At 37.1% G+C, this 15,604-nt stretch overlaps 1 protein-coding gene across 1 annotated transcript in view; it reads right to left on the bottom strand.

Annotated features, from left to right (window-relative positions):
- The window catches only part of LOC122560127 (sterile alpha motif domain-containing protein 10-like), a 124,373-nt gene extending 113,875 nt beyond the window's left edge, over positions 1–10,498 (bottom strand). Inside the window, exon 1 of the mRNA XM_043710400.1 lies at positions 10,134–10,498. Within this exon, the coding sequence (XP_043566335.1) occupies positions 10,134–10,146 (13 nt within the window). The 5' untranslated portion in view covers positions 10,147–10,498. The remainder of the gene's footprint in view (positions 1–10,133) is intronic.
- Between the last annotated feature and the right edge of the window lie 5,106 nt (positions 10,499–15,604).

Genomic DNA, 15,604 nt, shown 5'->3' with positions numbered 1-15,604 from the left:
TGGGAAAGTGTGAGGTCATGCACTTTGATGGGAATAACAGAAGCATGGACTATTTTCTAAATGGGGAGAAAATGCAAAAGTCTGAAGTGCAAAAAGACTTGGAAGTTCTAGTCCAGGATTCTCTCAAGGTAAACCTGTATGTTGAGTCAGTAGTTAGGAAGTCAGATCAATGTTGGCATTTATTTTGAGAGCACTTGAATATAAAAACAGGAATGTACTTCTGTGACTCTATAAGGGTCTGGGCAGGCCACATTTGGAGTATTGTGCACAGTTATGTGTCCCATATCTCAGGAAGGATGTGTGTTCAGAGGAGGTTCATGAGAATGGTCCCAGGGATGAAAAGCTTAACATATGTGGAATGTTTGAGGACTCTGGATCTATACTCGATGGAGTTTAGAAGGATGAGGGGGGAATCTAATTGAAACTTGCAGAATACTGAATGGCCTGGACAGAGCAGATATTGGGAAGGTGTTTCCATTGGAAGGAGAGACTAGGACCCAAGGGCACAGCCTTAGAGTAAAGGGAAGACCATATATAATGGAGATAAGGAGAAATGTCTTTAGCCAGAGAGTGGCAAATCTATGGAATTTACTGCCACAGAAGCCAGTTCATTGAGTATATTAAGATGGAGATAGACAAGCTCTTGATTGTCAAGGGTATCAAGGGTTATGGGGAGAAAGCAGGAGAATGGGGTTGAGAAACTTATCAGCAATGATTGAATGGTGGTACAGACTCGATGGACTGAATGGCCTAATTTCTGCTCCTATGTCTTAAGGTCTGAATCTTTTCTGCACCATCTTCAGTTTAATAACATCCATCCGACAGCATGGCGACCAGAATTGTATGCAGTATTCCAAAAATGGCCTCACTAATATCTTGTGCAACCGCAACATGCATCCCAACCCCTATACTCAATGCTCTGATCAATGAAAGCAAGTTTACCAAATGTCTTCTTCACCACCCTGTCTACTTGTGATGCCAGTTTCAAGCAACAGTGTACATGCACCCCATGTCTCTGTTCGACAACACTCCCCAGGACGCTACCATTAACTGTATAAGTCCTGCCCTGGTTTGTATTACCAAAATGCGACGTTTCACACTTATCTAAATTAAACTCCATCTGCTACTCCTCAGCCCATTGGCCCAGCGGATCAGGATTTCATTGTACTCTTAGATAATCTTCTTCACTGTCCACTATACCACCAATTTTGTTGTCATCCAACAACTTACTAACCATGTCTCCTATATTCCCATCCAAATCAAACAAAAAGAGAAATTTAGAGTTTGAGCAACTTCACCCATATCCTTACCCCTACCCCTACACAGCAGACCTTGTAGTCGCATGGGCTATTATTACACACCACCCATTGTCTGCTACTAATAGCAGATTAGCAGATATTCATTCTACGAGCCTTTGTCTTCCACTAACCATTTACTCCTCTCTCTCACCCCCACCTATTCCCTATCTCATCCCACCTTCTGCATAAATACCAACCTTTTCCAAGCTGCTATCAGTTTTGAAGAAGGGTCACTGGAGCAGAAATGTTAACTCTGCTTTCTCTACACAGATGTGCCAGATATGCTGGCAAATGGGACTAGCTTTATTTAGGATATCTGGTTGGCATCAACAAGTTGGACTGAAGGTCTGATAGCTACCTGATAGCTACCTTAAACAAAGATTGCTACAGGAACCTAATACCTGTAATCATAATTGATAATACTGTAGCAATTGTTAAAAAATGGTAGCAAATTACTTTCACAATCTTGTAATAGGTGACAAACATTACTATGTGAAGCTGTCAAATGTTCACAGATGTAAATAATTGTTCACCTTCAAAAACATTCATAAAGAGGCACAGGCTGAGGAAATTATCATTACACCTGCATGGAGAGACAAGATGCACATAATATCAAGTTTTATGCTTCATTTTTATTAATTGAAAAATTACAAATTTCTAAATGGTATCTCATGTATAGCACCAAAGATGTAGCTTTAGAGATTGAAGAGGTTCTCAGGTAATTCCTGAAAATATGAGAATAGTAAATGAGAGATGGGTGATCAGGAAATGTAGAAGGGAGAAAAGTGAGTATAAAAGAAAGATAAATGGTGGCAATCAGGAGATTGGTGTTCAGGGATTAATCAAGCAGTGACCAGGATTGTAAGAAGATAGGAGCACCAGTTAAGAAGTAATCCCAATTCATGAGAACATTGCTGATTAACCAGTGCTTCCAAAATACCGGACATTACAACATTACTTTGCTGTGATGAGACAGAATTTGTTGAACAATCCTGAGTATGCCAAGGATAATGACCAATGTCCCTTTTGTGGACTGGTGGTGCCAGATTCAAGTCTCACCTGCTCAAATGATATGTGATGACATCTTCAAACAGGTCGATAACAAGCCGAGGCCAATTAAAGAACAAATAAATTATAGCTGATTTAAAATTTATCAGGAGCTTACGACATGGCTTACACTATTCATATTTGCTAGAAGCTACATATATTCAATTCCCGGGTTCAATTCCCGCCTCAGGCGACTCTCTGTGTGGAGTTTGCACATTCTCCCTGTGTCAGCGTGGGTTTCCTCCGGGTGCTCCGGTTTCCTCCCACAATGCAGGTTAGGTGAATTGGCCATGCTAAATTGCCCGTAGTGTTAGGTGAAGGGGTAAATGTAGGAGAATGGGTCTGGGTGGGTTACGCTTCGGTGGGTCGGTGTGGACTTGTTGGGCCGAAGGGCCTGTTTCCACACTGTAAGTAATCTAATCTAATGTAATTCATAAGAAGGGATTTCTCCTCTGCGAGCAGGATGAATGTGTTCAGGCTTTGTTTGATATGAATTAAACAAAAGCATGGGGGAGCAGGGTTGAAAACAAGGATGTTAAGCTTAAATAAGGGTAATCCCAAAGAAATGAGGACAGGACTGGCTGGGGTAGACTGGGAAAGGAGTTTAACAGTAAATACTATTGAAAAACAATCACAAACATTTAAGAAAATAGTTCATGGCTCACAGCAAAGACATGTTCCAGTGAGGAAGAAGGATTCTAGAAAGGGGGTAAGCCAATTATGGTTATCAAGTAAGTTAAGGATTGCATCAAATTGAAGTAAGATAATTATTATGTGGCAAAGATTAGTTGTAAGGAAGAGGATTGGGAAAGTTTTAAAAACCAACAAAAGATGACAAGAAAGGGAGAGAATAAATTTTGATGGTAAACTTGCATTTAGAGACAGCATTCTCTAAATGCATAAAGACAAAAGCTAGTTTGAACATAGGCTGCTGGGAGAATAAGGCTAGGGCAATAATAATGTGGAATCAGGAAATAGCAGATGAATTGCATTAATAATCTGCATAAGTCTTCAGGGCTTTTGCCCGAAACGTCGAGTCTTCTGCTGCCTGACCTGTTGTGTTTTTACAGCATCACACTCTCGACTCTGATCTCCAGCATCTGCAGTCCTCACTTTCTCATAAGACTTCACAAGGCATTCCAAATTTTGAAGTATTCAAGGGGAAAAATGAGGAGAGAAAATAAAACAATAACTAACATTAAAGAAAGTGTTAGTGAAATTAACAGGGTGAACGTTTGATAAGCTTCTTGGACCTAATGCATAAGTTCCCTGGAAGCACCCCAGAATATTAAAAGAAGTAGCTACAAAGATAATGGATGCACTGCAGGAATCTCCAGATTCTGGAAAACTCTCACATGATTTGAAAACTGCCAATGCAATTAAAATGTATTTTTGGGAGGCTGCTGCAGCAGTGAAGGCCATGTAGTCCATTCCTCATGGCCATTGCAAATCCTTGAGGTGGCTTCTGTGGTACCTTCTAGCGCAGGATTCTCACAGCCTGAGCCAGCTTTGGTGTCGGCTTTCTGCACCAATAGAGAATGTAATTTCTGTCTTTACTTGATCTTGGGAATCCATGAGCCATTAATTGAACAAAGATGGATTACATTTTAATTATTTTTATGAATGATTTCTTTTATGATTATGGTGACTTAAACACTTTTCAGTATCTTTTTGTAAAAGTACCAGTGACAATAAATTACTATTCTGCTATTGTATTCCAAAGAGTTAAGCAGGTAGAAAAAAATACAAGCAACACTGGGCAGTTAGCTCAACATCTGTTATTCAGAAAATGTAATTTAAATGCAATAGTAGAGCATTTAGAAATACATAATATGGTTAAGAAGAGTCAGCATGGCTTCATCAACTGGAAATCATGTCTGTGCAAACTTCTTTGAGGAAGTAAAAAGCAGGATAGATAAAGGAAAAGCAGTGGATGTAATACAATTGAATTTTCACAAGGTGTTTGATAAGGTATAACATATTAGGCTACCGAGTAAGGAGAGAGACCATGGTGTTGCAATTAGTCTATTAAAATGGATAGAGGAATTGCTAATGAATAGAACATGGAAATTTGGGATAAGGGGAGCATTGGTGGCCCACAATTATTTACAATATATATTACCAACTTGGATAAAGAATGTGAATGTACTATAGCCAAATTTGCAGATGACACAAAAATTGGTGGGAAGGCAAAAGGTGACACAAAGAGTCTGCTGACAGATATAGACAGGTTAACTGCATGGGCAAAAACTTGGCACTTGGGAGGAAGAATGGAGGTGCTGAATAACATTCGAATGGAGAAAGTCTGCAGAAAGCTTCATTACAGAAAAATTTGTGAGACCTTTTTCATGAATCATAACAAGCTAGCATGTAAGTTCAGTGGGTAATAGGGTAATCAAATGGAATACTAGCTTTTATTTGAAAGGAAATAGAATATAAAACTTAGGGAGATTTTGCTAATACTGTGCAAGGCACTAATTAGATCACATCTGGAATTATGTAAACAGCTTTGGGCCATTTATCTAAGGAAAGATGTACTGGTATGGGAAACTATCCAGAAAAGCCTCACTAGGCTGATAACATGTATGGAGGGACTACCTTATGGGAAGAGGCTGAGTGAATTGAGTCTGCACTCATTGGAATTTAGAAGAATGAGAAGCAATATTGTTAAAACATACAAGATTCTTAATAGGGTAGGTACTAAAAGGTTGTTTTCCCTTTGATGGAGAGTCTGGAATCGGAGGGAATAATATCATATTAAGACAGAGATGAAGACAAATTTCTTCTGTCAGAAGGGAGTGGATTTGTGGAGTTCTTTATGGTGGATGGCTGTCGCAGCTGAGTCATTAAATATATTCAGGACTCTATTGGACAGATTTTTAATCAGTTAGGGAACCAAGGGTTATGGAGAAAAGTGAGGAAAGTGGAGTTGAGCCATGGTCTCAGTGAATGGCAGAGCAGACTCAATGGGCTGGATGGTCTACTTCTGTTGCTACATCAATAGTTTGTTTGTCATTTGCCAATGGCAACACTGTGACCAATCAGGATCTATTTGCCAGTCAATCAACACTCTTTCTCATGTGCACTGTCGATGGCCTTTACTACTCAGTTCACAACGCAAGTTGTCGACACCTCCTGACTGTGCTGCAGGCATGACTCCCAGGGAATACCTGGCAGCTTACTACACAGCATAACCCTCTTCATCGTTCCACCACTTGTTGAATACCTGCTGTAATTGAGGCTCATCAGTGGAACACTAAAGGTCTCAGGAAACCTCCAGGCAGAAGGCCATTCTTGGCCCTTCCAATCCCTGGTCTCATTAGGGAGAGAAGAGAAAGCAACTGGCTCCACACCCTATTATATGGTGCCTCAACAATTCTTAGTCTGCTCTGGGAGATGGTATTAAATTGAACCTCATTGACACCTGGAAAAGTTAACTCCATTAACAGCTTAAGGAGCAAATTAAAGTGTTAATATGGTATGCATATTTAACAGTAAAAATGTAAGTCATTAAACTTTGCCATTAGCATTTTTTCACATTTGGGGCAATTACTTATGAACATCTTGTTCCTTATTATTATTACTGATTTTTCATTATTATCATTTTGTAATGTCTTTTAAAGTACATTGCTACCATGGAAACTACATTCCTGTGTGTACAGACATATAATGATGCAACCCTATTGTTATACCAATCTTTTTGAGAGATATTACATTTTTTTGTTGTACAGCCCTTGACTAAATTGAAACTAAACAAGCAATCCAAAATCTGCAATTAAGATAATTTTTCAATATGCAAGTCTTTACATTTACTGAAGGGCAACTAGTATGACTGTATTTAAGGTATTGTTAAAACTGATGGCTTTAACATAGTAAAAAAAGTGTCTTCTTCACACAGAAACTGAACTTATAACATTAATCTAAAGTCAAGATCTATCCTGACTATAAGGAGAAATAGCGTGAGAATTGCTGGGAAAAGTGGGAAATAGGGAAATAAAAGTTCACAGGATTGAACTGGACACTGCATAGAATGTAACTCCAGAGCAATGTTAAAGTTGACTTGCAATTGACTTGGAGGAACTGTTGGACCACTGTTGATGTTAAAAAGAAAGTCTGGCTTATTTGTATTATTTCATCATTAATACTTAGTTGCTAGAAGAGGACCTGTTGCATACTGCCGGACAGGACAATTGGACAAGCAGTTCAATAGTATAAATAGCATACAGCCTGATTGTGAGACCAGTAACTGCAGTTTAAATGACATTGTGAGTGAACTCAGATCGTACTCTCCCTGGAATTTAGCATGTATGAAAATACTTTTCAGAGATTTTTTTTAAACAATTTATGAACGGCAACATTTTACACAGAGAATGGTCAGCACATGGAATGAACTGCCAGAGGAAGTGATGCATACAGGAAGTTACAATGTTTAAAAGACATTTGGATAAGTACAGGAATAGGAAAGATTTGGAGGGATATGGTCCAAACACAGGCAGGTGGGACTAGTTTAGTTTAGGAACATGATTGACATGGATTAGTTGGACCAAAGAGTCTGTTTCTTTGCTGTATGACTTTATGACTCTGTAACTTCACTTAATTGTGAATGAGAAGGCTATCAGGAGGCAAATTTAAAAGACTAGCCAGTTCACATTCTCAAACATACTAAGTGCATTTTCAGTTTATGGTGATTATGTTCAATCAAGCTGAGAAAATTCATCTATCTTCTCCAATTCCATTTCTTTCAGTCACTTTACAGATTAATTTATTTTTTTTGGTATTACCACATTGTTTAATTTTCTTTTACCTGGGCAACGTTTTGTTGGTCACTGGCACTGGATTATATCCCTGATTCCTGAGGAAAGTATACAGTTTAGTTTGTGGGTGAATATATATTTCTGATCTATGAATATGACACTGAGTTCTGGTACTCAAATATTACAACTGCGGTATTAAGTCAAACATTGATATTCATATCACATTTTAATAGAAACAATAGGAAGATTTCTTCTCCTGTTCTACAATTTTTTTTAATAGCTTTCAGGATATAGATCAACTATTTGTCCGCTAACAGCATATATGTGCTATTTATTTAAGAAATTTAAGGAAATTAAATTTACAAAGCAGCAAATAGTTTGTTGGCACCATTTAGTTTAGACTTGCTCTGAAGGAATAACAACTGAAGTACTAACTTTTTGTTAATCTTTCAACGTACTGAAATGGCAACAGAAATGAAGACTTTAAGAATGTCATGATCATCCTCTTTTATTAAAATATGTGTCAAGTATCTTTTCAGATTTTGGGTTTACCTGTATCTAGAAAAACTGACAAATTTACCATCATTCTTCCTTTTTTTTAATTTATCTTTTAAAAAAATGCGAACAAATATCTCATGACTTTTTAGTATGACTTAAATCAAAATTGTAGTTTCATTTTTCAAAATGCTTTACTTCCCATGCACTGCTGAATGACACCTGTCATATTATCACCCATAGCTACCCATCACTAGAATTTAGGGTAAGGACAACCATGCAACTGGATTGGACCACCATGCACATCTTTTAGTCTTCATTGGTTACATTTACATTTTGTTGTGTATCAGTATTCGCAGTGCTGAATAAAATTCACTACATTGACATTTGTTCCAGCTTTGCAACCAATCTGTACTCAGCAACTAACAATGAGAATCCATCCTGCACCTTTAGAGTCAAATCACAACTTCTACTTCAGGAAATCCATGCAACAAGAGTTCACATTTCTTTTGCAATTCCTGTCTTTTACTTCAGTCTAATTTACAGCCTCTGTTCATGAATACTGATGACAAATGACTTTGTTAGACGTTACAACATGGCAATTTACTCAGATTGTGAAGGATTTTACTTCAAATCTAACAATAGATATGCAAACATTATTTTCTTAAAATTTAAAGTGCAAACATTTTCAATGTTACAATTTAGAAAGTTAAGTTTAATGACTACTGTATGTTTTCAACTGACAGGGAGCATCCATTCATCAACAACATTGACAGATTATAGAAAGTATAGTCCTGGGATTGATTTCAATTCTACTTCACTCTTTCATTTTCTTTAAACATAATAACTTTAAAAATTGAATCTTTTTGAATAGCATATCAATATTATGATTAATAACGTAGCAAGGGTACCTCATTAACTATCATCTATCCGTCATGTGGAATTCATTATTGATCCACGCACTCATCCGAATATTACAAAGTCACCATTGACGTCTTGGGATAGATTGAAATGATAAATGAGCTGATACATTGTAGACTAGTTATCCCTCTGGAATAATCAGTTTATTTGCTGGGAGATGTTATAAGGATCATGTCAGTGAACCAGGTATTCTCTCCATTATTCTAAAATAAGCTTACAAGCATGAACAGTAATCCATGAAGAAGTAATAACAGAACCTTTTCATTTGGCCTGTATTGTTATGTACAACAGTTAGAGTGCTAGCTTTACATAAAAGTTATCAGAAACATAATCTGAAGAAAATGATGAAATATAAGGGAAAGTTGGTCATTGTAAATAAATGTATGCAAAGTGGATTACATTCATATTTGTAAATTTTAGATTACTCAGTGTGATGAATAATGAAAATGATTTAACTAAACATCATTTAAGGTGTTGAATACATTCAAAGTTCTAAATTTTAAGAGCAACTAAAATAATTGATTTGTTGATTCTTAATACTGAGCAGCAAAGATTAATGGACATCACTGCAATTTAAAAAAAAATTACAACCGTTTTACACAGCAATATTCAGGCTTGCAAGCTCCCAATAATTCGAAAGCCGACAAGTTCGGCTAGAAATATGTACAACTTCAATATTGCAATTATTTCAGCTCCCTGAAGCATTTGAATAGACCAGCCAAGGTTCTGGCTATCGCACATCATTTTTCATTCTGGAAATGGATTGCGTGAAACCAGGTGCCAAACAAGTACATTTCCTTAGGTTCACAATTAGTTTGAAATCTTGTTGGTTTCACATTCTCCTTAGATTTCTCTATTTTTGATTGCGGAAAAGGGAGGCACCGCGAGTTTTTTGGGGGGACAAACGGTTGTAATAATAACAATCGGAGTTTATCCGGTTAGCTTTTGCTACATGCAGTCGCGACTCAGTCAAGATTAAACATTACAAGTCATAAACAAATTAACGAATGGAACTATGCTAAATAAATTAACAAATGTGACAGATCGTACTGACTGAACAAGACCACGTCGGTCCTTAAACAGGGGCAATTGAGACTACAATTAACCACCTTTTGATGTTAACCACTGTATTTATGTATATGTGTTCCAGTAAATCACAACAGTCTCACTATCCACAGATAAACGTGATTTAAAAAAAGGGACCCAGGATAAAAAGATTTACAGGTCCGGAAAACAATAAAAGACATGAGCAGAGTACAAGAATATTTATGGCACCCTGTCCGGACAATCACTTATTATTACAGGATTTATCCACAGAATTTACTGACATTAAAACTAACGGGGGAACCTGATGAATCAAGTCCGGCAAAAGCTGGAAACAGCAGTACACTTTAGCCTCATTTCAAATAATGCGAGTATACAAATCGTGCACCAACAAAAACAAGATCAACATCCAACCTGCAGAACAATGAGACGATAAGGGTTGAGATGCATTGTATCTGTGAGATGACAGCGATTATCATCCTCACACAGTTGCTACGATTTCTTTGGCAAAGGAAAATGCAAACTGCATTATTCCTTGAAAGAGCCCTGCGTCCTTTCTTTGTGCCTGACTTACCGTCCACAGCCATTGCGCTGAGAGCTGGCAGTCTATAACATTACCATCCCGTTCGAGCGCTCGGTGCACTGGCTGCAGGATCAGTGGATGCGACTGGACAGTAACAGGATGTTTCAGCTCATCTACTCTCTCCCATTGCCTCCAGGCCACCGGAAATACGCCCGGAGCCTCCTTTCAAAGACCTGAATTTGGGGCAATCCACCAAAAGAAACACACCATACCCAACGTCACGTAGACTTCGGTGGGAAAGCCTTCTTTTGTTAGAGAGAATCTTCTCAAGAAACAGTAAATTAACGTCATGCAATGGGAGACCGCTATCCTTACAGCCCAGGTCACAACCTGTATCCCTGGAAGAATGAGTTCTGGTATATTGCCCTCCCCTATCTCGCAGCACCCGGAGGAGGGCGGCGCAGAACAAAGGGACAGTCTGTCAGCAAAATTATTGATTGTACAGGAGGAATTGTACAAACTCTCAGAGCACCAACGGGAATGCTGAAAGTTTTTTTAAAAAACATACTCACTTGAAATAGTAGATAACTCCAACACTGAGAATAACAAGGAAAAAAAATCTGATTTTATTTAGTTAGGTTCTATAGAATTGGAATTAAAGAGGTAACCAGTAAACCCAACAGCGAAAATCCATCGGAAACATACAGAATAAAACTGCTTGTTTGGAGGAAGGGTCATTGGACCCGAAACGTGAACTCTGATTTCTCTCTACAGATGCTGAAAACCAGTGGAGCTTTTTCAGCAATTTCTGTTTTCATTTTTGATAAAACCATCCCTTGATATTCCAACATTTATAGTTGCATATTATTTTAATCAATAATTGTGTGGTCTCTCTGAATCCACATTCCCTTTTGAAATCAAAGTTTATATGTTCCTTGCTGAAATAAACGTGTGTATAAATAATAAATTAACACAACACAAATCATAAGGTGACATACACAAAGTACAGCCTAACATTTGTTTTGAAAATGTGTCCGTCCAGTTGAACAAAGTTGAAAAGATATCAAAATGACCATCATGAACTTGAAAGATCTTGCAGTTTCGCCAGCTTATTCAAGATGATATTTTGCTATCTTCAATTCTGATATCATTATAACCATTCTCTTTTGTTACAGTTTAAGAACATATTCCATCTAACTCATGCCCTTATATTTAAAACTACCATTTTCTTCCTCCTAGACCTCATGCTTACAAGCAATATTCCATGGCTCCCTTTTAATCTGCTGCCACCTTTTTGTTTACAAAATCATGATCATCATTTTTCCTCTCATAAAGTCAAATATTAACCACTATTTTCTCTAACAATTATATAATCTTTCATGTCATTTCTGACTCTAAGTTCTCCAATATATTGCCACATCTAACTTCATTCACATAGACCTATAACTCCTTCTTCTAACTCTTCAATCTGACTTTCATCCTGCGTAGCTTCCGGGGGCTAGATTCTTATTGCCTCCCCCACCACCTTGTTAAGCTGTCCTCAGAATATCATTCACTACCCTGTTCTACATTAACAGAATGTTTCTTCCCGTTTGTCTATCACCCCATTCTCATTATCCACATGCCAAATATTTCCTTTAAAATCTTTCTCCTTGTCTGCAAGTCTGTCCTTGACTTCATCCTATTTTAATTTATTACTGTACTTCCTTCATTATCATTTGATTATCTCAATTTTGGCTTGTGAAAACCTCCTATCACTTATAAATTTCAACTTTCTCAACTCCTATTTGTGGGAATCCTTCCCTTTTGGCTGTTCTTTGTCTCTCAACTTGAGAAAACTTTACAAATTTATCTTTTGAATCAACTGTTTCAATTTGGTTCAGCTTTTACTACCTTATTTCATTTACTTTATTTATTTGTGGCATCTTATGTGATTGCAAACATTTTCTCTTCATTCCTCTTAACGTGTCTGTAGCTTCTAATACAATTGACTATACCATCCTTCACCAAGCGCTTCCACTGACATCTAGTTAATTCGAACAGTTCCCACTTGGTTCCATTCTTATCTATTTAGTCATAGTCAGAGTGCCACTTATAACTGCTTTACTTTTTGCTTTTTGCTGTACACCATTGCTTTGTGTCTACAAAGATCTATCCTGGTCTTCTTTCTATTCCTCATGTACTTATTGCCACTCGATGACACCATCTGAAACAGCAACATTGGTTTTCACCCATGTACTGGTGACACATACTTTTACATCACCAGTACCGCCCTTGACTTTGCTACTGCTGCTACACTAACAGACTGTTTATCTGACATCCAGTACTGAATGAACAAAAACTTCCTCAAGCAAAATATTATGAAGACTGAAGTGATTATTTTGGTCTCCACTCTAAATTCTGTTCCCTACCTTTTGAGTCTATCCCTTTCCTCAGTCTAAGACTAAATTAATCTGTTCACATCTTGACCCCAAGATGAGCTTCCAAATATATGTTTGTGCCACTATTAAAACTGCCTCTTCCCACCTCTTTAAAATTGCTCAACCTCACCCCTAACTCGGCTCATCTTCAGCTGAAACCCTAATTCATGCCTTAGTTATCTCCAGATTTAAATATTCAAATGCAATCCAAATTGATCTCCCACAATCTACCTTCTGTAAGCCTGAAATCATATGTTGTCTGCGTCTTAACCCACTTCAAATTGGCTTTACTTATCATTCCGTATATGCTGAGTAACATCAGCTGTCAGTCTATTAATGTTTGGTTAATCACAATGCTGAGATGGTTAATGTCTTTATTTAAGGTGAAGAAGAAACACATGGTAGTTATTAATTGGTCAGACATATATACAGATATCACCTGTTACATGGGATTTGGAATGAGAAGTGTACAACTGAGGATGTCAAGGAACTTTATCCACAAAATAAAAAAAATCTTTCCAACTGGCTCAAAACTTACTAGTAGTGGTAAATAGTGGAGGTTGGGTGATGAAAAGCAAAGATTGGAAACTAAGTTCTTTTTCAGGTAGAAGATTGAAATTGGAGTTATTTTGGAGAAAAATAGTTGAAAGCAATTGCAAAGTTGGGATATGACTTCTAACCAATGTTTTGTGAAGTTGAACCTTATAATCAATGGAAAAATGAAGTGGATATATGGATACAGGTTATACCTTTACCAAGAAAAGAAAGGTTTGGACTGGGCACAGACACTTTCTCCTAGAAACAAGACCGGGTGTAAAGTACTCTCAGAGCTAAAAGTTCAGTAATTGGAAAATTTGGAAATTCTACAAAAAAGTTAAGGACAACATTTGTAAGAAAGACAACCTCTTAAATCCATGTGAGGCATGGTCAGACTTTAGGAGAAAGTGAGGACTGCAGATGCTGGAGATCAGAGCTGAAAATGTGTTGCTGGAAAAGCGCAGCAGGTCAGGCAGCATCCAAGGATCAGGAGAATCGACGTTTTGGGCATGATCCCTTCTTCAGGAATTCAGACTTTAATCAATTTCAAAAATAACATGAATATTCTAATAAAGAATATGTAATAGAATTTAACAGACCATACACAAAATTTCAAAAAACTCCACCTGAGATTCCTTACTCGGTGCTTGCTTTTAAAAAGCAAGGTTGTGATAAGTCCTCAAATATGGATACATTCCTAATATTAACTGGAGTGACATCTTCAGAAAGAAAAATAATTTTTCTTCAAATGCTGCTATCCTCACAAACAATTCTGGAAAGATGTTCATGTCTAAAATTTTATAGACAAATGGGACCTTCAGAAGTGCCACAAGAAATGAAGGATTAACTAGGAAAAAAATGAGGACTGCAGATGCTGGAGATCATAGTCGAAGAGTCCCAACGGCTTATGCTTGAAACATCGATTCTCCTGCTCCTTAGATGCTGCCTGACTAGCTGTGCTTTTCCAGCACCACACTCTTCGAAAATAGAAGGTGAGTTTTTATAAACAATGCCATACTAAAATAGCCAGAAAGATGGAAAGAATTTGGTGTTCACACTGAGGTGCTCGAAAGAGGAAAGCCAGCTTTATCACACGGATGGATATGCACAGAAAACGTGTGTCCCAATGGTACTTATAAGACAAAAGTCAGTCAAATAATTTGAAAGAGAGACTTGCTGGCAAGTGTTGGAGTTGATTCCCTTACATAAGGAAAGGTAAGCCTGAACATTTCCTGAGCACTTTTATAATATACTTTTGGGAAGTAAATCAATTGACCTAAAAACTGCATTTTTGCAAGAGAAAATGATTCTAATTAAGGGTTTTAGAAGCCATATACAAAAACTGACGATGTAACAGGGAAAGTATGGAAATTTAATGATTGTTTATGGGTTGACTGATGCATCAAGAGTTTGATCATTCTCTTTGGGATGACGCTTATTTGAAATAAAATGAGTTGACACAATTCATCAACTGTTAGTTAGCTTTACAAAGAGAAGACTTACCTTAAGATATTACTAGATGTCTTTGAAGAGAGATGTGTTGTGCTATGATCAGAACATGAAATATTGAGATGGGAACCTTGGAATATGATGTTAAGAATATGGATATTTTCTTTAATTTACTTTCTAAAATTATTTGAGAAATACAGGATCTGTTAACGGTTGTTTGTATGATATTGTGAAAACTACTTTTTATTTCTTTAGTTACCTTTGGAAAGATTGTTCTCAAACATTTACATTCATAAGAATGAGGAGATTATGCTAACGTATGGTGAATCACATTATAAAGTTTGTTAATGTCTTATTTAAGGTTAAGAAGTAACAGTTGGTGACTATTAATAGTCTAAGTACATATCAGGAACATCTGTAACAGCAAGTACGGAATGCGAACAAGAAGACTGAAATAGTCAAACTGTCTCCACACAAAAAAAGTGTCTAAATTTTAATCTCTCCAACTGGCTTTGAATCAATTAACACAGTCAGGCAAAGTCTAATTTTTAATTTTCATCGTTATTTTCAATTCCCTGCATTTTCTTATTCCTCCATATATCTCCATAATCTTCACCACCCTACAATCCTTAAAGATGTCTGCACTTATCTAATTCTGACTACTTGTCCATTCACATTTTTAATTGCTCCTCGTCAGTGGCTGTACCTTCAGCTGTCTAGACCCCATGCTCTGGAATATCTCCCGATCCCTCTCCCCCAAACTTCTTTGCCTCTTTGCTTTCATTTTTTCAAGACACACTTTAAGTCACATTTTAAAAGCAAATTGTTTTTTCAATTGCAAATAATACTCAATTGATTAAAGAACACTGATCTTCTAAAGATGAGTTGTGCATTTAAATAGCAGCTTATCACATCCTAAGGATGCAGTATCTGAAAAGTGCTTTTCAACAAAGAACTACTTTGAACATGAAGTAACTGTGGTTGTAGGCTTTAAAAGGACAAGGAGAGATGACTTCAAAGGTGAAGGGCATGGGCAACATGAAGTTAAAACTAATTTGCAGTTCAGCTTTTTTTAACGTATTATCAAATTACGATAACTCCATGATCATCGTGATG

This window comes from Chiloscyllium plagiosum, chromosome 20 (assembly GCF_004010195.1).
Source record: "Chiloscyllium plagiosum isolate BGI_BamShark_2017 chromosome 20, ASM401019v2, whole genome shotgun sequence".
Taxonomy (NCBI): Eukaryota; Metazoa; Chordata; class Chondrichthyes; order Orectolobiformes; family Hemiscylliidae; genus Chiloscyllium; species Chiloscyllium plagiosum.
Note: the sequence above shows the minus strand (reverse complement) of the source record. Positions and strands in the feature narration are given on the sequence as shown.